The sequence below is a fragment of the Triticum aestivum genome, chromosome 3A (genome assembly GCF_018294505.1).
Source record: "Triticum aestivum cultivar Chinese Spring chromosome 3A, IWGSC CS RefSeq v2.1, whole genome shotgun sequence".
In the NCBI taxonomy this organism is placed as follows: Eukaryota; Viridiplantae; Streptophyta; class Magnoliopsida; order Poales; family Poaceae; genus Triticum; species Triticum aestivum.
In genome coordinates, this window is record NC_057800.1 from 501,757,337 (window position 1) to 501,784,439 (window position 27,103).

General features: G+C 47.2%; 1 protein-coding gene, 1 non-coding gene and 1 pseudogene across 2 annotated transcripts; all 3 read right to left on the reverse strand.

Annotated features, from left to right (window-relative positions):
* Positions 1 to 16,364: 16,364 nt before the first annotated feature.
* On the reverse strand, positions 16,365 to 17,015 carry LOC123058500 (histone H3.2-like; annotated as a pseudogene).
* Positions 17,016 to 19,117: 2,102 nt separating this feature from the next.
* TRNAE-CUC (transfer RNA glutamic acid (anticodon CUC)) lies at positions 19,118 to 19,190 on the reverse strand. The gene has a single exon. It is a non-coding gene; the product is annotated as a tRNA-Glu (tRNA).
* Positions 19,191 to 19,625: 435 nt separating this feature from the next.
* Positions 19,626 to 23,546, reverse strand: LOC123061860 (D-glycerate 3-kinase, chloroplastic). Its single transcript, XM_044485141.1, has 12 exons — positions 23,254 to 23,546; positions 22,416 to 22,777; positions 21,807 to 21,886; positions 21,669 to 21,720; positions 21,518 to 21,559; positions 21,349 to 21,427; positions 21,126 to 21,157; positions 20,979 to 21,047; positions 20,822 to 20,896; positions 20,628 to 20,744; positions 20,486 to 20,536; positions 19,626 to 19,971 (listed from the first exon to the last, which is right to left on the reverse strand). Exons 1-12 carry the CDS (start codon positions 23,402 to 23,404, stop codon positions 19,828 to 19,830), a joined length of 1,254 nt encoding a protein of 417 aa, XP_044341076.1. The 5' UTR covers positions 23,405 to 23,546; the 3' UTR covers positions 19,626 to 19,827.
* Between the last annotated feature and the right edge of the window lie 3,557 nt (positions 23,547 to 27,103).

Here is a 27,103-nt window from a genome sequence, read left to right on the forward strand (position 1 = left end):
CCTGTAGCGATGGTTAAGTCTGTCTGAATCATGTTAGCAATTGCCGCATTTTATGATTATGAAATTTGGAAAATGTATGTAAAGACTGCATTCCTGAATGGATTTCTGGAAGAAGAGTTGTATATGATGCAACCTGAAGGTTTTATCAATCCAAAGGATGCTAACAAAGTGTGTAAGCTCCAACGATCCATCTATGGACTGGTGCAAGCATCTCGGAGTTGGAATAAACGTTTTGACAGTGTGATCAAAGCATATGGTTTTATACAGACTTTTGGAGAAGCATGTATTTATAAGAAAGTGAGTGGGAGCTCTGTAGCATTTCTAACATTATATGTGGATGACATATTGTTGATTGGAAATGATATAGAATTTCTGGATAGCATATGTGACGCCCCCGATTCAATCGTACACTAATCATGCACGCAAATGTGTACGATCAAGATCAGGGACTCACGGGAAGATATCACAACACAACTCTAAAACATAATTAAGTCATACAAGCATCATAATACAAGCCAGGGGCCTCGAGGGCTCGAATACAAGTGCTCGATCATAGACGAGTCAGCGGAAGCAACAATATCTGAGTACAGACATAAGTTAAACAAGTTTGCCTTAAGAAGGCTAGCACAAACTGGGATACAGATCGAAAGAAGCGTAGGCCTCCTGCCTGGGATCCTCCTAACTACTCTTGGTCGTCGTCAGCGGCCTGCATGTAGTAGTAGGCACCTCCAGCATAGTAGTCATCATCGACGGTGGCGTCTGGCTCCTGGACTCCAGCATCTGGTTGCGACAACCAGAAAGAAAGGAAAGGGGGAAAAGGGGGGAGAAAGCAACCGTGAGTACTCATCCAAAGTACTCGCAAGCAAGGAACTACACTACATATGCCTGGGTATATGTGTAAGGAGGCCATATCACTGGACTGAACTGCAGAATGCCAGAATAAGAGGGGGATAGCTAGTCCTATCAAAGACTACGCTTCTGGCAGCCTCCGTCTCGCAGCATGTAGAAGAGAGTAGATTGAAGTCCTCCAAGTAGCATCTCCAAGTAGCATCTCCAAGCAGCATCTCCAGTAGCATCGCATAGCATAATCCTACCCGGCAATCCTCCCCTCGTCGCCCTGTGGAAAAGCGATCACCGGGTTGTCTGTGGAACTTGGAAGGGTGTGTTTTATTAAGTATCCGGTTCTAGTTGTCATAAGGTTAAGGTACAACTCCAAGTCATCCTGTTACCGAAGATCACGGCTATTCGAATATATTAACTTCCCTGCAGGGGTGCACCAACTTACCCAGCACGCTTGATCCCATTTGGCCGGACACACTTTCCTGGGTCATTCCCGGCCTCGGAAGATCAACACGTCGCAGCCCCACCTAGGCAAAACAGAGAGGCCAGCACGTCGGTCTAAACCTAAGCGCGCAGGGGTCTGGGCCCATCGCCCTGAGCACACCTGCACGTTGCATGGGCGGCCGAAAGCAGACCTAGCCTAGTGGCGTTCCAGTCCAATTCGGCGCGCGCCGCTCCGTAGCTGACGTCTGAAGTGCTTCGGCTGACACCACGACGTCGGGATACCCATAACTACTCCCGCGTAGATGGTTAGTGCGTATAGGCTCGTAGCCAACTCAGATCAAATACCAAGATCTCGTTAAGCGTGTTAAATATCCGCGAACGCGAACAGGGCCAGGCCCACCTGTCTCCTAGGTGGTCTCAACCTGCCTGTCGCTCCGCCACAAAGTAATAGTCGGGGGCCGTCGGGAACCCAGGCCCACCTCTACCGGATGGAGCCACCTGCCCTTCAGCCCCCATCTCCGAACAGTATCACAGGTAATGTAACTGTGTAAGTATTATCATATATGCCGTGATCACCTCCCAAAGTGATCAACGGCCCAGTAGTATAGCATGGCAGACGGACAAGAGTGAAGGGCCACTGATGGAACACTAGCATCCTATACTAAGCAGTAGGATAGCAGGTAATGGTAACACAGTAGTAGAAGGACAGGCTATGCAGCAGTATAGGATTAACTGAAAGCAGTAACATGCTACACTACTCTAATGCAAGCAGTAAGAGAAGAGTAGGCGATATATGGTGATCAAAGGGGGGCTTGCCTGGTTGCTCTGGAAAGAGAGAGGGGTCGTCAAACTCCGTAGTCGAACTGGGCAGCAGCAGCGGTCGGTCTCGGGGTCTATCGGAAAGAAGTAACGGAGAGGGAACACAATAAATAACAGAGCAATCAAGGCATCACAAAGTGTAACAAGACAATACGCGGTGTTCGGTGTGCCCTAACGCGGTAGTAGGTGATACCGGTGAAGGGGGGAAAACATCCGGGAAAGTATTCCCGGTGTTTCGTGTTTTCGGGCAGAGGAGTCGGAGGGGGAAAGTTGCGGGTTCAATAGGTTAGAGGTGTGTGGCGAACGAACGGACTGCGTATCCGGATTCGTCTCGTTGTTCTGATCAACTTTCATGTAGAAAGTATTTTCATCCGAGTTACGGATTAAAAGATATGATTTTCTAAATATTTAATCATTTTCTGATTTTAATTATTTATTTAAATTCAACATTATCCAAAACAGTATTTGCTGACGTCAGCATGACGTCAGCAGTCAACAGAGGTGTTGACTGGTCAACTGACGTGTGGGTCCCACTAGTCATTGATTGTTTAGTCTAATTAGTGTTTAACTAATCTAACTACTGTTTAATTAAACTAATTAGTTAGTTAGGTTAATGTAATTATGATTAATTAACTTAACTAATTCCTTAATTAATTAATTAATTAATTAATTATTATCTATTTATTTATTTTATATATTATTTTTAATTCCTTTTTTTAACAAAACGTTCTGGGGCTGGGGCCCTCATGTCAGTGGCCCCAGGGGGCCTTAATGGGTGTGGGCGCATGGGCGCGCGGGTGCAGGAGGCTACGGGGCGCCCGTTAGCGGCCCGAGCCCCTGACCCAACGCAGCAGGGCACCGGCCAGGGGAGTCGTCGGCCACGGCGGCCGGAGCGGCCGGAGCCGGGGCGTCGATGGAGAGGGGTTGGCCGCGGCGCGGGCCAGCAGCGCGGTTGGGGGGGCGGCGGAGCCGCGGCAGCACGATAAGAGGAGGGCTGGGGCTTGCCGAGGCCGTGGGCGGTGCGGCCGGACCAGGACGACCCGAGCAGGGGCTCATCGACGCAGGCAAGAGCGCCACGGGTGCGGTGGTCACCGCGAGTCCATGGCCGGAACGGGGCGTGTGTGCGGACGGGGGCGGGCGCGAGCGCGCCCGTTGACACACCGGGCTGGGTCGGAGCTAGGTGCGTGCCGGGGCGCCGTTCAGGCACAGCGCGGGGAGGAGGAGGAGAGGTGCTCACGGGGAGGGGCGCGTAGGGGCTAGGCAGTGGGGGATGAGGAAGAGGGCGGGGACGACGGCGTCGAGGAGGCAGTCCGGCGACGCGGTCCTCGTGCGGCGGGGGCGAGGTAGCTCCGGGCGGGGTCCCGCGTCAGCGTGGTCGTGGACGGGTGGCGAGGGAGGCCGGATCCGCGGCAGGGCCCCCGGGATCCGTCCCCTCTCCGGCAAGGAGGCGGCTTGGCGATGGCGGAGCGGTGGTGGCGACGGGCGCCAGGGGCGGCGGGGTCTAGCAAGGGGGGGGGCGTTGCGTCCCGATCTGGTTCGGGGGGAAGCGAGAGGAGCGAGGGTGAGGGGAGAGTGGGGATCGATCCCGATCCAGGGGAATCGGGGGAGGGAGTGGAGCGAGTGGGGGGTTAGGGTTTCGGTTTAGTGGGGTTATGGGGGAGTGGGGGCCGATCTGGGCTAGTGGGCTGGTCCAGTTGGGCCACGGCCCAGGGAGGGGGTCTTCCACTTTTTTCTGTTAGCTTTAGGTTTTAGTTTTTTTTTCTCTTTTGTATTGTTTTCTGTTTTTGCGTTTTCTTTTATTTCTCATTTTAGTAAAATACTACAGTGGCACCAAAAGAGAGTTTGCAAACTAAGCCACAGCCACAAACCACTTAGCACCGAAACAAAATAGTTTTGAAATTGTTTAACATTTTGAAAGCATTTAAATAATTATTATTGTTACTTTTTTATTCATTTTAGAGTGTTTAAACATTTTATAAAGGTGTGCTTTCTCCACCATAATTACCTATGCAATATTTGGTTCACTCCGAACATTTTAGTTTTAATATTTGAAAACTTTTATTGTTTGGTTGATTTTGAATTTGAATTTGAATCAGTTTCGAACTAACACGTGATTAGGAACAGTAATCGAGGTGACGTGGCATCATTAGCAGAGGTTCACTGTAGCTTAATTACCCGAGCGTCACAATTCTCCTCCACTACAAGAAATCTCGTCCCGAGATTTAAGCGGTGGAGTAAGGGGCGAAGGTGTTGGTAGCGAAAAACCTAACGAGTCTTCTCGGTCTTGGCTGCCCTTTCTAAGAGGTTGATCCACTTCGTTGATGTCTTCATTTCACTGCTTCAAGTCACCATGATCAATTGTCGTCCTTTCTTCGGGACCTCCGTCATACTTATGAATAGGTAAGGGGCAGCTTCTACAACGATAGGATTTTATAAGGGAAAATCTTCTGGGGGTTTCCCAAGTATGAACATATGAGTATCTCTCGAGCTGAACAAACGAAACACATCGAGAGCAAAGTAAGACGGTGCAATAAGAAGTTTCAAGCGGATAGGCAATCGTTCATTGCCTGAAACAGAGTGTGAATGGGGTTCAGAGCAACAGGAATAAGTATTGTGTCCGATACAGAATAGATCAACAGGCGGGTGGCCCGTGAATTACATAGAAAGTCAAGCACGAGGGATAACTTTGACAACAGGGTGTACAGGAGAGTCAGGTTTCGATCCTATGGATCTGTGGGTTATGGGCCCACCATGTGGGTTAAAATAGGGAAGGGCGTTGACATCTTGCATGGTCATGATAGCAAGGCATGCCAGAGGGTAGCCTGTCAGTTATGTCGGCAACAACCTCGATACCAAGGGCGAGGGACGAAGAGAACCATTTTCCTGCTCGTTGAAGGAGGCGGGCCAATAGGCAAGGTTCTCGTCCATCGGTGGATACCGGAATGTCATCAACAATAGTAACAGGTTCTTACTGACAAAGTTGTACACCGAGGTGCTTACAAAAGCAGTGACTTATTACTGCTTAGATCATATAAACCTCAATACGGTTAAACATAACAATGGAAAGGAAAATGTGTTTAAACACATATTTCAAGGGTATATCCCTTCCAAGGACAAGCGGAGCATGATATCCATGATAGGATAGAAAGTAGAAACCGTTTAGGTAAGGGGAGAGGAATTTGATGACAATACCCATACAGCGGTGTTTGGATAATTGATCAGGAAACATTTAGCATTGGGCTTAAAATGTTCTTGTCAAAAATCGGAGTACCACAGACATGCTTCGAGATAGCATTGACATGGTCTTCAATCAAAGGTCAGACTCTGGATACACGAAGGGATTCATCATTAAGCCAAGGAGAGGATGAGGAGGTGGCTGATGGACTCAGCAATAATTCAACGAGGTATCCAAAAGATGGATTTCCACAGTTATGTGAACAAGGAGATAACATTTGTTGGATCAAATGATATAATGTTGTATGCTCTAGGAAAACATACTCAGTTAAACATTGGTTGAAATGTGTACCCAAAATATGGGCTGGGTGGCACGATCAATGTTCGAATGATGATTCAATAAGCCATAGACATAGAATGAAACTATAGACCAATAACTTCAAAGCAATAGGGTTGCTAGAAGTTTAGAATTTACACATCACAGACCATTTGTCCGTATTCCGGTTAGAAACAACACGGGGACCCAGAAAAGAATGGTGATGTTAATAAGTATCACTATACCAAGAATTCTTGAGAGGTGGAGTAATCCTCACAACATCCTTGACATAAAAGATGGTAATGCTCCATAGTAGAACATATCATAAGTCGGGTAGCAAGGAACTCAAGGTACAACACAAAACAGGAACAAGTTTTGTGTTGGAGGGAATGCAATAAAGTTGTCGATGATAACCCAAATCATCGAGGGCAAAGAATGCTATTTCTCGTCAAGAATTCGACTGATATCCTGGAAACACTCAGAATGTTGATGATGATCACGACTCATTTCTCGAGAGGTTCCATGAAGATGTAATCAACCAGCGACGACATCACACCAAGGGAATGGTGGAGCAAAAGGTTACTGGAACCATAGGTATGACACAAACTCGAAATCAAGTTTGTTGTTCAAGGAGAATTGATATGACGAGGAAGATCGACGCATGATTTGCTCATCATCGAAAAGTGTGCTCCGGGAAAAAGAACCAGGTAGCACAGTTAAAATTTAGCACGATAAGGATGTATCCAATCAGGCTAGGAATGACTTCAAGGATTATTAAACTCATAAGCAACGAAAATTACTTAGAGTTATCGTATCAGAGTGCGGAATCAATTCACTTATCGATGTTCTCGGTTGACGACAACCCAGAACTCGTGGAGTGACTCTGATAGGGAAAGGTATTACTCTAGCACAAGTTCATAAGATGTAGTGCAATGGCAAGATATCCTCGAGATACCAGGGGGGGTAATACTCGACACAAGATCAAAGTAAAGGTTGGACTGGTGTATTGATACATAGGAGATAATTGTTTTAACTTGTCCGAGAAATGAGATCAAAGAAGAACAATCATGGTCGGAACCACGGTTGCAAGAGGCCAAATCCCAGATATAAGAACTTATACCAAGGGAATAATTAATTTTAGAGAAGCTTTAATGATATGATCTACATCATGTCCATGGGCATGAACACAAAGTTCAAGGTCGACTCCCACTTCTTCAATGCATAAACTTTCATTCACTTCTCTAGAAAAAAATGATTTCAGTGTCAAAACCTACCTGGTGAATTATCAGAGGAGTATGACCCGTAAAAACTTTCGAGTTCACACAGATTAAGGAAGGCATAGGTCCAACCCATCGGGGCTTCTTAGGACATATACCACAACTTTAGGGTAAATAACACAAGCTCGAAAGCATAGCATGTTTGACAAAGCAGAGGATACACTTTACCAAAGGCATTATGTATCCGAGAAAGGACTCACAGAGTTATTGAATATGGGGGACACTGCCGGATAATAATCCAACAAGAGGTCTTGTGGTCTACAACGGAGCTGATGTGAGTATCGGTACCCTATCAAAGGAAGCAGGAATGCAAGTGCATCGGATTATAGAAACAACTGACTAACTCACAGCTCAAATGCAAAGGAATTATGAATTCCAAGACAAGGGATCAGAAGCAATGCTCTGATTAAGGATGGATAAGTTGAATAGCCTTAGGGGTACAATCGATGGCAATTTGATTGGTCGAGATCCAGCTCATTTTCAAAATTGACGTCTGAGCCGGAAAGATAATTTAGAAGGGTTGATAGATCATTGTGTGCGTTCGCACACATGTTGAATCAATAGGATCAAAATGACGGTGTCAAAAGATACTAGTGAATATTGCTAGCGACATGGGAGCATCCATAATGTAAGCATACAAGTATTTGCAGAGCAGTAGTTTGAAGAGGATGCTCAGAAGGTCGGATAGTATTTCAGAGTATCTTATGAAGCATACGAACAACGGGGGATGAACAGATACTCAATAAGTGCGAGGAATTTTCAATAGGGATATTCATGTGGTAAAGAACTGCAAGGCAGTAAGCTTAAAGGATTTTCGGAACAACGGGGAGCAATTTAGGGCATCTTGTAATAACAAGAGCAACTGGGGATGAAGGTATGAACGGCAATTGTAGGTAGTTATCCATAAGGATATTTCGGTGGTAGGGAATTGCAAATGCGACGGACACAGAGTCTCGAGAGAACATCAGAGAGTATCTTCAAAATCTTCTGGTGCAGCAGGCGATCATCGGTAATAAGGGGCTCTTTGGGTGAAAGTGATCACGAGATCCTAATGTTAGATTTAGTAAAATTCATTAAACCCGAATAGAAGAGACATCAGAGTCCCAGAGTATAGGTCGAGGAATAAAAGATCCTAATACCACCCAATTGCGACATGGGCTCGTAAGGCACACAGCCAAGTTAATAAAAGTTTTGCAATGACTAGACTCAACTTTGGCCAAGGAGTTGGAAAGGGGGATTCCTACAGGCAGTCGGCTCTGATACCAACTTGTGACGCCCCCGATTCAATCGTACACTAATCATGCACGCAAATGTGTACGATCAAGATCAGGGACTCACGGGAAGATATCACAACACAACTCTAAAACATAATTAAGTCATACAAGCATCATAATACAAGCCAGGGGCCTCGAGGGCTCGAATACAAGTGCTCGATCATAGACGAGTCAGCGGAAGCAACAATATCTGAGTACAGACATAAGTTAAACAAGTTTGCCTTAAGAAGGCTAGCACAAACTGGGATACAGATCGAAAGAAGCGTAGGCCTCCTGCCTGGGATCCTCCTAACTACTCTTGGTCGTCGTCAGCGGCCTGCATGTAGTAGTAGGCACCTCCAGCATAGTAGTCATCATCGACGGTGGCGTCTGGCTCCTGGACTCCAGCATCTGGTTGCGACAACCAGAAAGAAAGGAAAGGGGGAAAAGGGGGGAGAAAGCAACCGTGAGTACTCATCCAAAGTACTCGCAAGCAAGGAACTACACTACATATGCCTGGGTATATGTGTAAGGAGGCCATATCACTGGACTGAACTGCAGAATGCCAGAATAAGAGGGGGATAGTTAGTCCTATCAAAGACTACGCTTCTGGCAGCCTCCGTCTCGCAGCATGTAGAAGAGAGTAGATTGAAGTCCTCCAAGTAGCATCTCCAAGTAGCATCTCCAAGCAGCATCTCCAGTAGCATCGCATAGCATAATCCTACCCGGCAATCCTCCCCTCGTCGCCCTGTGGAAAAGCGATCACCGGGTTGTCTGTGGAACTTGGAAGGGTGTGTTTTATTAAGTATCCGGTTCTAGTGGTCATAAGGTCAAGGTACAACTCCAAGTCGTCCTGTTACCGAAGATCACGGCTATTCGAATAGATTAACTTCCCTGCAGGGGTGCACCAACTTACCCAGCATGCTTGATCCCATTTGGCCGGACACACTTTCCTGGGTCATGCCCGGCCTCGGAAGATCAACACGTCGCAGCCCCACCTAGGCAAAACAGAGAGGCCAGCACGCCGGTCTAAACCTAAGCGCGCAGGGGTCTGGGCCCATCGCCCTGAGCACACCTGCACGTTGCGTGGGCGGCCGAAAGCAGACCTAGCCTAGTGGCGTTCCAGTCCAATTCGGCGCGCGCCGCTCCGTCGCTGACGTCTGAAGTGCTTCGGCTGATACCACGACGTCGGGATACCCATAACTACTCCCGCGTAGATGGTTAGTGCGTATAGGCTCGTAGCCAACTCAGATCAAATACCAAGATCTCGTTAAGCGTGTTAAGTATCCGCGAATGCCGAACAGGGCCAGGCCCACCTCTCTCCTAGGCGGCCTCAACCTGCCCTGCCGCTCCGCCTCAAAGATCCACTCGCGGGTGCTCCACCAGCCGACCCGACTTTAGTCTCCACATGTATCATGTATAAAGTATAGTATATACCCGTGATCACCTCCCGAGTGATCACGGCCCGATAGTATAGCACAGCAAACGGACAAGAATGTAGAGCCACAGATGGAATACTAGCATCCTATACTAAGCATATAGGATTGCAGGTAAAGGTAACAACAGTAGTAACAAGGACAGGCTATGCATCAGGATAGGTATAATAGAAAGCAGTAACATGCTACACTACTCTAATGCAAGCAGTATAGAGAAGAGTAGGCGATATCTGGTGATCAAGGGGGGGGGGCTTGCCTGGTTGCTCTGGCAAGAGAGAGGGGTCGTCAACACCGTAGTCAAACTGGGGGTCGCCGGCAGTCTCGGGGTCTATCGGAAAGAAGTAACGGAGAGGGAACACAATAAATAACAGAGCAATCAAGGCATCACAAAGCGTAACAAGACAATACGCGGTTTTCGGTGTGCCCTAACGCGGTAGTAGGTGATACCGGTGAAGGGGGGAAAACATCCGGGAAAGTATTCCCGGTGTTTCGTGTTTTCGGGCAGAGGAGTCGGAGGGGGAAAGTTGCGGGTTCGATAGGTTAGAGGTGTGTGGCGAACGAACGGACTGCGTATCCGGATTCGTCTCGTTGTTCTGATCAACTTTCATGTAGAAAGTATTTTCATCCGAGTTACGGATTAAAAGATATGATTTTCTAAAGATTTAATCATTTTCTGATTTTAATTATTTATTTAAATTCAACATTATCCAAAACAGTATTTGCTGACGTCAGCAGTCAACAGAGGTGTTGACTGGTCAACTGACGTGTGGGTCCCACTAGTCATTGACTGTTTAGTCTAATTAGTGTTTAACTAATCTAACTACTGTTTAATTAAACTAATTAGTTAGTTAGGTTAATGTAATTATGATTAATTAACTTAATTAATTCCTTAATTAATTAATTAATAAAATTATTATTATCTATTTATTTATTTTATTTATTTTATATATTACTTTTAATTCCTTTTTTTAACAAAATGTTCTGGGGCTGGGGCCCCCATGTCAGTGGCCCCAGGGGGCCTTAACGGGTGTGGGTGCATGGGCGCGCGGGTGCAGGAGGCTACGGGCGCCCGTTAGCGGGCCGAGCCCCTGACCCAACGCAGCAGGGCACCGGCCAGGGGAGTTGTCGGCCGCGGCGGCCGGAGCCGGGGCGTCGATGGAGAGGGGTTGGCCGTGGCGCGGGCCAGCAGCGCGGTTGGGGGGGGCGGCGGAGCCGCGGCAGCACGACAAGAGGAGGGCTGGGGCTTGCCGAGGCCGTGGGCGGTGCGGCCGGACCAGGACGACCCGAGCAGGGGCTCATCGACGCAGGCAAGAGCGCCACGGGTGCGGTGGTCACCGCGAGTCCATGGCCGGAACGGGGCGTGTGTGCGGACGGGGGCGGGCGCGAGCGCGCCCGTTGACACACCGGGCTGGGTCGGAGCTAGGCGCGTGCCGGGGCGCCGTTCAGGCACAGCGCGGGGAGGAGGAGGAGAGGTGCTCACGGGGAGGGGCGCGTAGGGGCTAGGCAGTGGGGGATGAGGAAGAGGGCGGGGACGACGGCGTCGAGGAGGCAGTCCGGCGACGCGGTCCTCGTGCGGCGGGGGCGAGGTAGCTCCGGGCGGGGTCCCGCGTCAGCGTGGTCGTGGACGGGTGGCGAGGGAGGCCGGATCCGCGGCAGGGCCCCCGGGATCCGTCCCCTCTCCGGCAAGGAGGCGGCTTGGCGATGGCGGAGCGGTGGTGGTGACGGGCGCCAGGGGCGGCGGGGTCTAGCAAGGGGGGGGGGGCGTTGCGTCCCGATCTGGTTCCGGGGGAAGCGAGAGGAGCGAGGGTGAGGGGAGAGTGGGGATCGATCCCGATCCAGGGGAATCGGGGGAGGGAGTGGAGCGAGTGGGGGGTTAGGGTTTCGGTTTAGTGGGGTTATGGGGGAGTGGGGGCCGGTCTGGGCTAGTGGGCTGGTCCAGTTGGGCCACGGCCCAGGGAGGGGGTCTTCCACTTTTTTCTGTTAGCTTTAGGTTTTAGTTTTTTTTCTCTTTTGTATTGTTTTCTGCTTTTGTGTTTTCTTTTATTTCTCATTTTAGTAAAATACTACAGTGGCACCAAAAGAGAGTTTGCAAACTAAGCCACAGCCACAAACCACTTAGCACCGAAACAAAATAGTTTTGAAATTGTTTAACATTTTGAAAGCATTTAAATAATTATTATTGTTACTTTTTTATTCATTTTAGAGTGTTTAAACATTTTATAAAGGTGTGCTTTCTCCACCATAATTACTTATGCAATATTTGGTTCACTCCGAACATTTTAGTTTTAATATTTGAAAACTTTTATTCTTTGGTTGATTTTGAATTTGAATTTGAATCAGTTTCGAACTAACACGTGATTAGGAACAGTAATCGAGGTGACGTGGCATCATTAGCAGAGGTTCACTGTAGCTTAATTACCCGGGCGTCACAGCATAAAAGGATATTTGAATAAGAGTTTTTCAATGAAAGACCTCGGTGAAGTTGCTTATATATTGGGCATCAAGATCTATAGAGATAGATCAAGACGCTTAATTGGACTTTCACAAAGCACATACCTTGATAAAGTTTTGAAGAAGTTCAAAATGGATCAAGCAAAGAAAGGGTTCTTGCCTGTGTTACAAGGTGTGAAGTTGAGTCAGACTCAATGCCCGACCATTGCAGAAGATAGAGAGAAAATGAAAGGTGTTCCCTATGCTTCAGCCATAGGCTCTATCATGTATGCAATGTTGTGTACCAGACCTGATGTGTGCCTTGCTATTATTTTAGCAGGGAGGTACCAAATTAATCCAGGAGTGGATCACTAGACAGCGGTCAAGAACATCCTGAAATACCTGAAAACGACTAAGGATATGTTTCTCATTTGTGGGGGTGACAAAGAGCTCGTTGTAAATGGTTACGTTGATGCAAGCTTGGACACTGATCTGGATGACTCTAAGTCACAAACCAGATACATGTTTATATTGAACAGTGGAGCTGTCAGTTGGTGCAGTTCTAAGCAAAGCGTCGTGGTGGGATCTACATGCGAAGCGGAGTACATAGCTGTTTCGGAAGCAGTAAATGAAGGAGTCTGGATGAAGGAGTTCATATCCGATCTAGGTGCCATACCTAGTGCATTGGGTCCAATGAAAATCTTTTGTGACAACACTGGTGCAATTGCCTTGGCAAAGGAATTCAGATTTCACAAAAAAAAAACCAAGCACATCAAGAGGCGCTTCAATTCCATCCGCGATCAAGTCAAGGAGGGAGACATAGAGATTTCCAAGATACATATGGATCTGAATGTTGCATACCCGTTAACTAAGCCTCTCTCACTAGCAAAACATGATCAACACCAAGACTCCATGGGTGTTAGAATCATTACTGTGTAATCTAGATTATTGACTCTAGTGCAAGTGGGAGACTGCAAGAAATATGCCCTAGAGGCAATAATAAAGTTGTTATTTATATTTCCTTATATCATGATAAATGTTTATTATTCATGCTAGAATTGTATTAACCGGAAACATAGTACATGCGTGAATACATAGACAAACAAAGTGTCACTAGTATGCCTCTACTTGACTAGCTCGTTGAATCAAAGATGGTTAAGTTTCCTAGCCATAGACATGAGTTGTCATTTGATTAACGGGATCACATCATTAGAGAATGATGTGATTGACATGACCCATTCCGTTAGCTTAGCATTTGATCGTTTAGTATATTGCTATTGCTTTCTTCATGACTTATACATGTTCCTATGACTATGAGATTATGCAACTCCCGAATAGCGGAGGAACACTTTATGAGCTAACAAACGTCACAATGTAAGTGGGTGATTATAAAGGTGCTCTACAGGTCTCTCCGATGGTACTTGTTGAGTTGGCATAGATCGAGATTAGGATTTGTCACTCCAATTGTTGGAGAGGTATCTCTGGGCCCTCTCGGTAATACACATCACTATAAGCCTTGCAAGCAATGCAACTAATGAGTTAGTTGTGGGATGATGTATTACGGAACGAGTAAAGAGACTTGCCGGTAATGAGATTGAACTAGGTATTGAGATACCGACGATCGAACCTCGGGCAAGTAACATACCGATGACAAAGGGAACAACGTATGTTGTTATGCGGTTTGACCGATAAAGATCTTCATAGAATATGTAGGAACCAATAGGAGCATCCAGGTTCCACTATTGGTTATTGACCGGAGATGAGTCTCAGTCATGTCTACATAGTTCTCGAACTCGTAGGGTCCGCACGCTTACCGTTCGGTGATGATCGGTATTATGAGTTTATGTGTTTTGATGTACCGAAGGTAGTTCGGAGTCCCGGATGTGATCACAGACATGACGAGGAGTCTCGAAATGGTCGATACATAAAGATTGATATATTCGACGGCTACATTCGGACACCAGAAGGGTTTCGGGTGATCTCGGAGAAAACCAGAGTGTCAGAGGGGTTACCGGAACCCCCCGAGGACTAATGGGCCCTAGTGGAGAGAAAGAGGGGCCGGCCAGGGCAGGCCGCACGCCCCCTCCCCTTGAGTCCGAATAGGAAAAGGAAGGGGGGCGGCGCCCCCCTTGCCTTTCCCCTCTCCCACTCCTTCCTTCCCCCTCCTAGTGGGACTAGGAAAGGGGAGTCCTACTCCCACTAGGAGGAGGACTCATCCTCTTGGTGCGCCATCCTAGGGCCGACCGGCCTCCCCCCTTGCTACTTTAAATACGGGGGCAGGGGCACCCCATGACACACAAGTTGATCATTGATCTTTTAGCCGTGTTCGGTGCCCCCCTCCACCATAATCCACCACGGTCATATTGTAGAGGTGCTTAGGCGAAGCCCTGCGTCGGTAGCTTCATCAACACCGTCATCACGTCGCCGTGCTGACGGAACTCTCCCTCGAAGCTCTACTGGATCGTGAGTTCACGGGACGTCATCGAGCTGAACGTGTGCAGATCGCGGAGGTGTCGTACGTTCGGTACTAGGATCGGTCGATCGTGAAGACGTACGACTACATCAACCGCGTTGTCATAACGCTTTCGCTTACGGTCTACGAGGGTACGTGGACAACACTCTCACCTCTCGTTGCTATGCATCAACATGATCTTGCATGTGCGTAGGATTTTTTTTGAAATTACTGCGTTCCCCAACAGTGGCAACTCCACATCAACATGGCAAAGTGCGGCCACCCTGATCGAGGAGATCGCAACGGAGGAAGACGAAGAGGCGCCAACGCCGTGGTGGATGTGAATGCTGCCAAACATTGGCAGCTCCGTGTCTTTTGTGTCGGGACACAATGACTACGAGGTTGGACTGCCCGGTTTGATCATCGACCTGACCTCCACCGACGACATCGATGGCCAGGCGACGATCTCTAACGGAGAGTACGACGTGGAGTCGTGGAACACGGACATGCACACGTCCGGTGAAGAGTAGACCAAGGTCGGTTTTACTTTTCTATGTGAAAAAGCTCAATATTAATGAAAATGTAGTGTCCGTTTTAATTTGATGCATCACGTTCGATGGCCATCCCCGTCATCGCCCGAGCACCACTCCGCCGGATGTAGCAAAAAAATCCATCAGTTCCAGCTTCTAGTTTCCTGGTTGCAGCAAACTCTGCATCGTAGTTCGCCATTGTGGCAGTGCCTCGTGCCGATTGCAGCAAAATAGTTGGCCCGTTCCAACATATGGTGGTGCTGTTGGTAGCAAACGAGATTGCCGGTTGTAGCTCCTCATGCTGCAGGTTGCAGCAGCGACATCGGCGGCTTGTAGCACCCACGATGGCTGCTTCCAGCATTTGCGAGGGCGGATTGTAGCAGCCGTGGTGGCTGGTTCCAACACCAGTGTTTGTCAATTCCAGCACCGTGGGCGTTCGAGCACCCGCGGTGGTCGTTTCTAGCAAAACCGCGAGCCCGGTTCCAGCACCTCCATGACCGGATGTAGCTTTTGCAGGAGCCGCCCCCAGCAAACCTCTCCATTAACGTCACTAGCAACTCGTCCATGGCGCAAAAAAAATCCCTTTCCTAAATGGCTCGAATTCGGCCATGGCCTGCGCTAAGCAGATAAATCTGGCCATGGAGCTTGCAGCAGCAAGGCACCTCCGCACAGTGATCTATTTTGGGCGGTCCTCGTCGTGGTTTGCTGCGAGGAGGGAGAAGCATGGCGCCGGCGCAAAACAGGGACAAAGTAGCGCTCCGGCTCTAAGCGTTTTCCTTTCCAAAACTAGTTAAATCAATGACGACCCTTCAGGGATTCATATGTAGGGGAGTTTTTTTTTTGTGGGGAAGCTGCTGAAAATGCTCTGAGCACCACAAATAAGCTGATGCAACAATTTGTACCTTGAACCAAACAAGATGGGGCCAATTTACCACTGAACTAGAAAATGATAAATTGATTAAACTGGTACTACCATACATCCATCATCTCTGGAGCTAATATCGCGACCAGTCGCGCGCCTATCTCGCCTGAACGGCCAAGCTCCGGGGTTCCAGCAGCCCGATATGTGCACGAGCATGTCCTCCCGCATCTTGGACCAGTCGCGCGGCAGAACGATATGCGCATGAGCACGTCTCCCGCTTCCTCGGGCGAGCTGGGAAACGTCGAGCCGCAGACCCGAATTGTTTCGCTTCGCTTGCCGGATGGAATTTGGGGCGGCTTCTACCGTCGGCTTACGTGCTGACGGCCGGATTGTTTCCCAGATCTAGATGGATAGAGATTGGAGGATTCCTGTTTATGCAAATTTTAGTAGCGACTATTGTTCAGGTGCAGATTGTTCAGTTCCCATTGCCCAAACAACATCAACAATTCTGAACATATGATTAAGCAGAGAGAAAGGTAAACAGAGCTGCGTACTTTTCATTCATATAATAACTTAGAGAACACATGATACATCCATTGCACATACTAAAAACTACAGCACGGCTAGATCATGGCACGATGAGGCCTCAAGGGACCAAGCAGGAGCGAGAGGGCGCCTACGCGCGCTCCCCGCGGATGCGGCGGGCGAGCTGGATGTCCTTGGGCATGATGGTGACGCGTTTGACGTGGATGGCGCAGAGGTTGGTGTCCTCGAAGAGCCCCACGAGGTAGGCCTCGGCGGCCTCCTGCAGGGCGGAGACGGCGGAGCTCTGGAAGCGGAGGTCGGTCTTGAAGTCATGCGCGATCTCCCGGACGAGGCGCTGGAAGGGCAGCTTGCGGATGAGCAGCTCCGTGCTCTTTTGGTACTTGCGGATCTCGCGGAGCGCGACGGTGCCGGGGCGGAAGCGGTGGGGCTTCTTCACGCTCCCGTCGCCGGCGCCGACTTGCGCGCCGCCTTGGTCGCCAGCTGCTTCCGCGGGGCCTTGCCGCCGGTCGACTTGCGCGCGGTCTGCTTCGTGCGGGCCATTTACGGATCCGGGGCGAGGGAAGGCTGGGGAGTTTGCTGCGTGCTGGCGAGAGAGTTGTTCGGCGCGGTGGTCTGAGGATCTTGGGACGGGTTCGCCGGGGTTAAGTAGGGGCGCGGAATTGGTCGGCGGGCGCGGCGCGGCGCATAGCATGAAATTTTGGGGATTTTGGGAAGCCTCATCGCGCCACGGCACCGGAGGAACGCGGGCCTGGGTCAGCCGCTGGATTAGGGAGCGTTGGACGGTGGCGATGTGCGCTAGGAGGTTGGCCACGGATCGCGATCCGTGTGACTAACCATGTGTTGTTTGCTCTCTTGGCGTGCCAGTCATCGGATCGCCATCCATGAGCCCGTGAGTATATCTGGCCATGGGCCGGGCCGGGCCTAAAAAAGCCCATGGCAGAAAACTGAGGCCCAGGCCCTCCCAGGCCTTACCATCGGGCCTACTTTTCAAGCCCAAGCCCGGCCCATCTCGTAAAAAGCCCTGAAAAACCCTTAGGGCTTAGGGCTGTGGGCCGGGCCTCTTCCTTAAAATGCCAATATGTCAAGCACATGCCCGTCCAGGCCCTGTTGATGGGCTCAAAACTCAGGCCCAAGCCCGGCCCATGGACAAACTCATCGGGCCTAGGTCCTGGATTTTAGGGTCGGGCCTGGGTGGGCCGACAGGGCCGGGCCTGAGATGGCCAGGACTACCCGTGAGCAGTGCTTGGCTAGCACTAGCAATGCGAGAGCTCACTAGGGGATGGTTAAGGAAAACGTTTTTTTTTTCAGCACTTATTTCCATCCAAGGGAGTAGTATTTTTTTTGCGTGTAGAGGGAGTAGTATTTTCCATACGACTAATTTCAATTTGTTTCACTCAAATTTCTTGCAGTCCGATCACCTATTGTGATTCCTGCTGAATTATTTAGTTGGTCTTTTCCACCTTCATTCTAATTTCTTGACGTTCGATTGCAATGACTATATCTTTTTGCCTATATTCTAACTTTGTATGTTGGGTTACACTTTCCCTTCAAACCATATAACATGTTTTGCCTCTGGTCTTAATTTTGGGGTATGTCTATGTTTGCGACTTCTTGCTTCATTTGTGTCCTGAATTTATGCGCTTTTTATGATTCATTCTTGTTATCCAAGAATTACTATTGTTAGTTTTTACTTATACAGTTTTGTGGTACAAAAGCTACCGTTTATATTTTACCGTAATCAACTTGAGTTGTTATTCCCTGCACACACAAAATGAGTTGCTATTGAAATTATTTTCATATTAGTCTGGAATTTTGATGATTCATTCTTGCTCTCCCAGAATTACTACTGTCTTTTTTTATGGTAGAATTATTAGTGTCAGTGTTAGTCTTACAGTTCCACAGACAAGAATTACAATTTATTGCGTTTTGTATACAACAGCTTGAAAAACAATATTATATTATGGGACAGAGGGAGTAGTTCTTTGCATTTTTTTTGAGGGAGTAGTTCTTTGCATGTTAGTCTGAAACCTTTTTGATGATTCATTCTTAACCTTCCTAAAATAGTTGGGTTGAACTTTTTTTTTAGTTATGTTGATTTTGCTTTTAGTGAAAATGATAATTCGGTTGCATACATATAGATGCCATGTTTTTACGCTTAAAATGTTGGTTGAAGGTCAATTAAATTTCACCTGAAATGTGATGCTGCCTTAATCAAAGCTTGTTTCTGTCCTCGTAATTATGGAAAGTTAGAATCTATTTGGTTTCCTTGCCTGTTCGCTTTGCTGGGCGAGGCTAGCCTTGCCGACGGAGGCTAGCCAAATTGGCTCGCCCACTCGATTGAAGGAAAAGCCGGAAATCACAGGCAACGAGGTACGATCGCCCACGAACCAAATAATTGGCTTTCTTGATAGGCTGGGCAAGGCAAGTGCTTGTCAAAGAACCAAACAGGCCCTTAATTGTTGCAACATCCTGAAGCACTTTCTTTGACCGGGCAAACTCCAAAGTGGCTACAGTAGCAAATCAAAGTGCAAAAACAATCTTTTTTTTGCTCAAAAGAAAATGCAAAAAATGGCTTCCTTGCTAGGCTGGGCAAGGCAAGCGCTTGCCAAAGAACCAAACAGGCCCTTAATTGTTGCAACATCCTAAAGCACTTTCTTTGACCGGGCAAACTCCAAAGTGGCTACAGTAGCAAATCAAAGTGCAAAAACAATTTTTTTTCTTAAAATAAATGCAAAAAGTTCCGTCGCCGGGACTTGAACCCGGGTCTCTCGGGTGAGAGCCGAGTATCCTAACCACCTAGACTACGACGGATTGTGCTCTATTTGAGCTACTAATATATAAATACACATGCGTTCAGAATGGAAATGGACTACACAAATACGTGGTCCATGGTTGCCAAACCTATTGTACTTCCGTCTATGTTTTTTGTTCATTGACATTAATCAGGGGCTTGCCTGAATCGTCCGATTAGTCTTTTACTAGTACACTCTTAGCTACAAACAGAAACATACTATCGGCAATAATTTAAAGCCGATAGTAACTAAGATGAACGGATGCGCTTTCATGATGGCACAAGAAAAAAGCGCAAGAAAATGTGGCAAAAAGAAAAAACTACTGCGATACAAAGTGTGTGCCTCATCACCGAATGCGTATACAATGAAATGCGTCGGATGATTGCCCCTAGAACGTAATCAGACAATTCACAAAAACACTAATTTGAAAACAAACTTAGCACACAGAGTGACATAGGAAGAAAAATGAGATGCCAGTTTCTTTTAATAGATAGCAAAACTTGGTATACATCGAATTTACACGTTTAGGATATATTTAAGCTGTAAGAAACAAGAGGACGGTGGTGCTTGCTTGGCAGAAGTGGTCTCAGAAAGATCAGAAATCCCAAGCTCAACCACTTAGTCAAGATATCCATTTCAGAATGTACACTCAGCACTCAACTACCAGAGATAGGAGTCCTCTCTTCGTCTATGTCAATGACCAGCAGATGGTCTTTCTTCGCGCCATTTGGTCCTTCTTTATATAGCGTGGGCAAATACGCATGGTATGCTGGTAGGTAGCGCGATACAAAATCCATAACCTGCAAGAATTGCCAAATTTCATGACTCCACAGTCAACAGCATAGGAGAGAACAGTCATGAATGGATAAATGAAACGCGATGCAGAGGACAACTTCGATGCTTGGTTCACTGAAGAGGTTGAATAAGTCAATCAAGTGTGATTTGATAGACAGGTCAAAAAAAAGTATGATTTCGTAGCCACTATGGTGTGAAATTTTGGCACTGATTTGTAAATACTTTTGCATCTTGGTATTTTTGTTTGCTCAATTGTCCTGCTTTATTTTATTCAGAAGACAGGCTTTTGTCTGTCCTGATTTGAGAGATGCACTATCCAGTTTGGTCACAGCTCATAGCTAAGAACTCAGAAAGAGCTGTTCCTTGACAACTGGTGCCAACAAGGATGTGTTCATCACTCGATGCAGAGATCATGGGGGTTTCCCTCTTTTGGAAAGAAAAGTAGGGCACCGACAAATGATCCAACTGGAAAGGAAGGTCAGTGTAATGGACGAATCAGCTACTATATGAGAAACACACCTCCTCGTCAGACATTCCTGCTTTACCATCAGCTCTCATAGCTACCTCTGCCTGCGATTAAAATAAAAGCATCAGAAAATATCAATTTACTGTTCTGTTGTGCACACTGTAGGATCACTAGTCAGATAAGTCCAATAACGACCTGTAGTCTCCACTGAAACACACAGTTAGGCTCCTTAATTTTTATGACAATCCATGACTCAATGAATCTGTCCCACGCGTCATAGTATGCTTCTAAGTTCTTATTAACCACCTCAAGCTGAAGAAGGAAATAGGTTCAAGTCATATTAACGTAGCACAAACAAACCAAATAATGTTATGATCCCAGGAAATCACCTGAGGATCCACTGCTGTTACAACTTCATTTGGAAGAGGTTTAAACCCAAGCATCCATCCTTCAAAGAGAACAACCTACGACAAGAAAGCAGGCATGCGAGAAGTTGAAAAGCACATGTCTCAACTCAAAATGTTATTCAGCTAAACATGAAATTACCTCTGTGGGCCCTTCAACCTCTGGCCATGTCGAAGGGTCAGCCCGGTCACCTCTTCCACCAAAAGCGGACTACATGGGTATCTGAGGTATATCATTCGGCTACTCAAATATAAACTCAGGTACGCTAAGATAACTGCAACCTTTTACCTTGTCATACCGTGGAAGCTTCATCTTCGTACCTAAATGTTGTTAAAAACAACAGTAATTTCAGTGACAATATATATGAATCTATGATGCATTTCTTTAAAAAAAAATAGGATGCAGCACCCTTAATAATCCAAAGAATACAGAAAATAGACTGCGCAAATGACCATGAAATAGAAACACAAAGGATTTGGACAAGATACAGATACTTGTTCACAACCGGTACCTTCCTTTGTCAGTTTGATCAGTGACTCAAGTGTGTCAATTGAGAATTGGAGATCGTGGCTTCCGGCATTTCCACGAAACTGTAAAGTTTTAGTCAGGTACTCTCAGTTCATGTTAAACAGCATCTAAAACAGAGGTAGTACAGTGGGCTAATCGGGGTGTTCTTGTACCTCTAAAAGAGCATTTCCAGCATGTGTTTCCCTCAGTTTACCCTGCACATATGTATTCATCGATCATCACTGATATTTCAACAGATATGCAGAAAAAAGCAATGTAATCCCCAATACAGAATTTAATTGCTCCGTATCTGAATATTCATGCCTGTTCTGCTGCAGTCAAATAGAAGTCATCGATAGACAATGTGGCAGAATTCCTGAGGCACACAATAGTTTGGCTCTTAAATTTCATTCATAGAGGCAAAGAGAACACATGGTAATCAACATGATGAGAAGGACTCACCTACCAGAAACCCGAAAAAGATAATCAAGAGCGAAAACAAGAGTTGTCTTCCCGCTGCCTTGGGGAGCGCTGACTCCAATCTACAAAACAGAAAGATGATCCATTTATGAAACACGGATGAGCAGAAATCTATTCATTCTTCTAACTTGATATATATACTCTGGTATCATATTGATAAGTTTTCTGAATTTGTGGTACTCTTGATTTATCGATCACACAAGAACCACTTTCATGGTAGTGGACATTGGACAGCATATGCTTCTGATGATATTTGTTTGGCTAAAGGCAAATGCAGTAGCATCTGGCGTGTCTGATGCAAGAACCACTTTCATGGTACTCTGGTATGATGGTATCATTTTGGTACGTTTTCTGAATTTGTGGTAACTTTGATATATGCTTCTGATGATATTTGTTTTTGCTAAAGGCAAATGCAGTAGCATCTGGCGTGTGTGATGCAAGAAATAATTCACAAGAATATGTGCTCTGTCTATCTAACCGGAAAATGCCACCAGAGATTTGGATGCTCTCGACACTAGAGGACACGGTTATACTATGAACTAATGAGGTGAAAACTGAAAAGAGCTAAGTAGCATTGAATCAAATACATACCACTAATGGCGGGATCTCGTCGCCGTCGTTGTACTTGGACCTGTGGTCGGCGACCTGGTCCTCGCACCAGAGAAAGACGGGTATGTAGAAGTGGTATATCCGCGACTTCTCGGCGTCCGTCAGCCGGAGCTCGTCGATGCGGAACAACCGGCTCACCTGCGAGCCGCACCACAGCCACCGGTCGATGGACTCGGCGATCTTCTCCCGGGTGTAGCCGATCCTGTCCACCAGCGGCCCGCTGCAGATGAACTCGTACAGGTCCTTGACGGCCGAGATGAGCGCCGGGGACGAGGCGGGAGCGCCGCGCGCCGGCGTCAGCGACCGCCCGCCCGCCGGGCCGTGATCCGGGCATGCGAGAAAAGCTGGCGACAAGAAACAAGAAACTTGATCGTGTCAGCGGAAGCCGCAAATTGCAGGAGATATCTTACTACCACAAGTCATCGTGAGCAGCAATCGCCTTCCGTTGTGAGGAGAGAAAGATTACCATCCATGCAGTTTCAAGGACCTGAATGAGAACGATTGAACTAACAACAGACCAAATGCTGTATCGGGCAGAGAGAGGGGACACTTTGTACGCGTCGTTAATTAATTTTAAAAAAATCAAACGAACCAAAGAATCGCATCCACCGTCCAAGCGTTCTTATCCGTTTCGCTGAAGTTGCGCAAGCACCGGACAAGATGGACAATAAACAAAACAAGCACGGCAAAAGCCAACAGTGCGTGGCAAGTGGCAACACGGCACGAACCGAGCAAACACAGACGACGGATTCCACCGAACGCACTGCTGGCCAACCGTCTCTCCTGTGAAAAGGAAAATGGCTGGGAGCGCCGGCCTAACCTTTTCTTGATGGGGTGGCGGCGGTCACGGTGAGTGAGCAAAGGGCCGCGGCCTTGGGATGGTAAGCTTTGGCGAGGAGGGGAGGTGGCGCGGATGAGGAGACCGCGGCCGACGCGGAGAGCGGCGGCGGGGCGGCGTGGAGCGGCGTCATCTTTCCTGGTCCCGAGCAGACGACACGAAACGAGACGAGGCTGGACTGACGTGCGTGGAGAGTGCAAGATTTTGGGGCGGAGGAGCGGAGGGGATTTTTCAGGATTGGGCGCGGAGTGCAGCCGGCCTCTCGATGCAGTGCGTGCAGGGCGGCACGCCAGCGGTCGCTTTCCAAAGCCAAATGAGATTCACATTTCTCTTTATTTTCCCTCTAACTTGCTCAAAATTTTCAGAAAGCCAAGACCCAAATTCAGTCATAGGAGCTCTTTGTTTTAAGACTTTGTTGGTTGTTAAATGTGTGTGTCTTCGCAAATTGGACAAGAAAAATACCACAACATGTTGACGCCATGTCATGACATCATTGTCAAGTCTCGTGATTTTCAGACGAGTTTAGGATTTACAGGAATTTAAAAACCAAATTTCTCAATATTTGCGGCCGATCTATCACATTCAGAAGTTTAAAATTCATTCTCATTTCTTGCATGAGACCTAAACATTTTCATTACACGTCAATATTAATAAGAAGTTTGGTTGTGGCACGGATCATGCATGGTACCTACGAAAGTTATGAATTTGATGCGAAAGGTAAGAAAATTACAGTATACATGGAATTGACATAAAAATAAAGATGCATACAGATCCATTAACGGCATCCCCTCGCCCTAGTGCGTCCGGCCACCAACCGACGGGTGAGGAGCAGCGGCCTTGGCGGGGAGGTCAACGTGATTTTGAACAATGACGTCCAAGATTGCCCTGCAGTCAAAGAAGGCCACTGTCCTATCGACCCCCTCTGGCACGTAGTGGTCCTTGTGGACGATTTGCTCGTAGATGTGCGTGATTATGTCGATGGTGTCTTGTTGCGCGAGGCACTGCACGGCGAGCGCAACCTCCAGATGGACATTCTCCGGTGCGACGGCGGTCGGTCAAAGGGCCACCAGTGCGTCGAAGAGGTTGTCATCATAGAAGCTGGTGAATCTGGCGGGCATCGTAGAGCCTGGGTGCGTGGGCTGTAGGCATACGTCAAGGTCGTCCGCGAGCTTCTTGACAACGGTGAACTTGTCGAGAAAGTCGGCGAGGGCCTCGTCGAACAAGGAGATGAAGTTGTCGTTCAAGAGGCATCTCGCCCTAGCGGCCTCAAGCACGACCTCGAGACGTTCCTCGGTGTCGGGCCGCATGCCGAGTTGTGGACCATATGGCACAGCCGGCCCATGCTCGCGCTCATCGCCTCCATGGGTCTAACTTCTGGTCAATTGATTTTGCGATCAGAGTGATCACTCTTGCCCTTGGTTAGGGTGCGTAGGATTTCGTAGATGGATTGGACTGGTGGAAAACCTTTATATGAGAAGTGCAGACCGTGTTTCATTCACGTGTGTGTTGGCCATCTACTCCTTGGTCCTTACTCCCTGTGTATCGGTGCATTATAGTCATCTTAGGATGTGCACCCAGATCAAGTTGGGGAAAAATGAGAGAAATTGATTTATTTGGTAATTAATGTCATTGCATGAATTGAGTTGACAACTACATGTTATGTTAAGTAGTCTCAAGTCATTGAATCAGGCCCCACGTCTCCTATTGGCTGATATCTTTTTTTTTGTGGCAAAAAATAGGGAACGAGGTGGGTAGTTAATGCACCGCGTTTTAAGAGTTTTTGGATTATTTTGTTTTCGTAACGTGACTAATGCACCAGTTCGAAGGGAATACAAGTAGTAGTCTATGAGATTTCAGATTTGAGCCCTCTATCGGAAGGGAGAGTGTATAATATCACCAAAAACTACATTCAAAACTGAATAAAACATTACTCCATGTTTTTATTTATGGAGGGAGTAGTATATTTTTTGTGACATGCATTACTTGATATTGCTAGTCAAATACTAAATCCAGACGGAGGTGGTAGTACTATTAAATCCAAATGGTGGTGGTAGTAGTACTGCTAATGTACTACATGTTGGTCAAATTATTACGTGATGCTCCTCACAGTGAAGTGACAAGGCCCTCGCCGGAGATGACACATGAGTGTAGGCGGCGTGTTCGGGTTACCAAAGTTAGCCTCACCGTGTGCAGTCACTATCATCAAGGCTGGGCTACCCTGCTTACAACTAATTTCCCCTACGTTGCCACGAGCAAGGCTGAAACTGATATTACAAATGCTAAGAGTAATGTTGCACCTACGAAGAGGGAATTATTAGGAAGTTTATGTAAGAACTTTCGTTACTTTAGGTGGATGCAACATTATCGTACAAACTAAAATCCACCGCCCCTGACAAGTCACTAACGAGCAAATGAACTTTTGAGTCTCTTGTCACTTGATCTTTTCAAAACAAATTCAGCTTCTGCAAAGCCTTTGTCATTCAGCTCCAGACGCTTGCGGTGATCAGGACACCATTCATTGTTGTGCCAGAGAACGCCAAACCTCATCACCTTGAGCACAATTGCCTTCAGAACAAAGAACCTGGCCAATTTAATCTCAATTGTGGTGCCTCGATAGTCGATCAAATCAATTTCTGTAAGGTGGAGATCAAGGCATTCGATGAGATTGTTATATTGCAGCACATTTTTCACTTTCAAGTCTTTTTTTATCAGCAAAAGAAAATAACATATTAGAGCAACTATTTATATAATATTGCAGTGTCATCAAGAGCTACCAATATAATTCGCTCATATGATAGGGTTGGCTCTAAGCCTAGTGATAATTTTTCACTCTCTCTATCTCTTTCTCTTTTCTCTCATTTACTCATTTTATTTAGGAGCACGTGAAGAGGTTGGACATGTGTTGCATCTATACTTTCCTCTAATGAACCATAGGATAGGAGTACCCTAGTACTTCATTTTATTCAGTTGTGGGTCCAACTTTAAAACTATACTAGAGGCAACACACTGCGAAGTTTTCATATAAACTTAGAGGCATGTCAGTGGGTCCCAGGTTAGAGGCAAACTTGCCTGTGGATGCTCTTACAACCCACTTCCAACTATGACTAGCCTTGGCTACAACAACAAAAAAGGGCTTATAGCCCACTATTGTACTACCTCTGTCATAGTTTATAGGTCTGATACGTCCATTTTGCATCATGCTTTTATATCAATATTTATTGCATTATGGGCTGTTATTACACATTATGTCACGATACTTATGCCTATTCTCTCTTATTTTACAAGGTTTACATAAAGAGGGAGAATGCCGGCAACTGGGATTCTGGGCTGGAAAAAGAGCAAATATTATAGACTTATTCTGCACAGCTCCAAAAGTCCTGAAACTTCACGGAAGTTATTTTCAGAATATAAAAAAAATACTGAACGCAAGAAGTACCAGAGGGGGGCCACTCACCAGCCACGAAGGTGGGGGCGCGCCCTACCCCCTGGGCGCACCCCCCTGCCTCGTGGACCCCCTGGTGGCCCTCCGATGCCCATCTTCTGCTATATGGAGTCTTTCATTGAGAAAAAAAATCATAAACAAGCTTTCGGGACGAGACTCCGCCGCCACGAGGCGGAACCTTGGCGAAACCAATCTAGGGCTCCGGCGGAGCTGTTCTGCCAGGGACACTTCCCTCCGGGAGGAGGAAATCATCGCCATCGTCATCACCAACGCTCCTCTCCATCGGGAGGGGGCCAATCTCCATCAACATCTTCACCAGTACCATCTCCTCTCAAACCTAGTTCATCTCTTGTATCCAATTCTTGTCTCTAAGTCTGGGATTGGTACCTG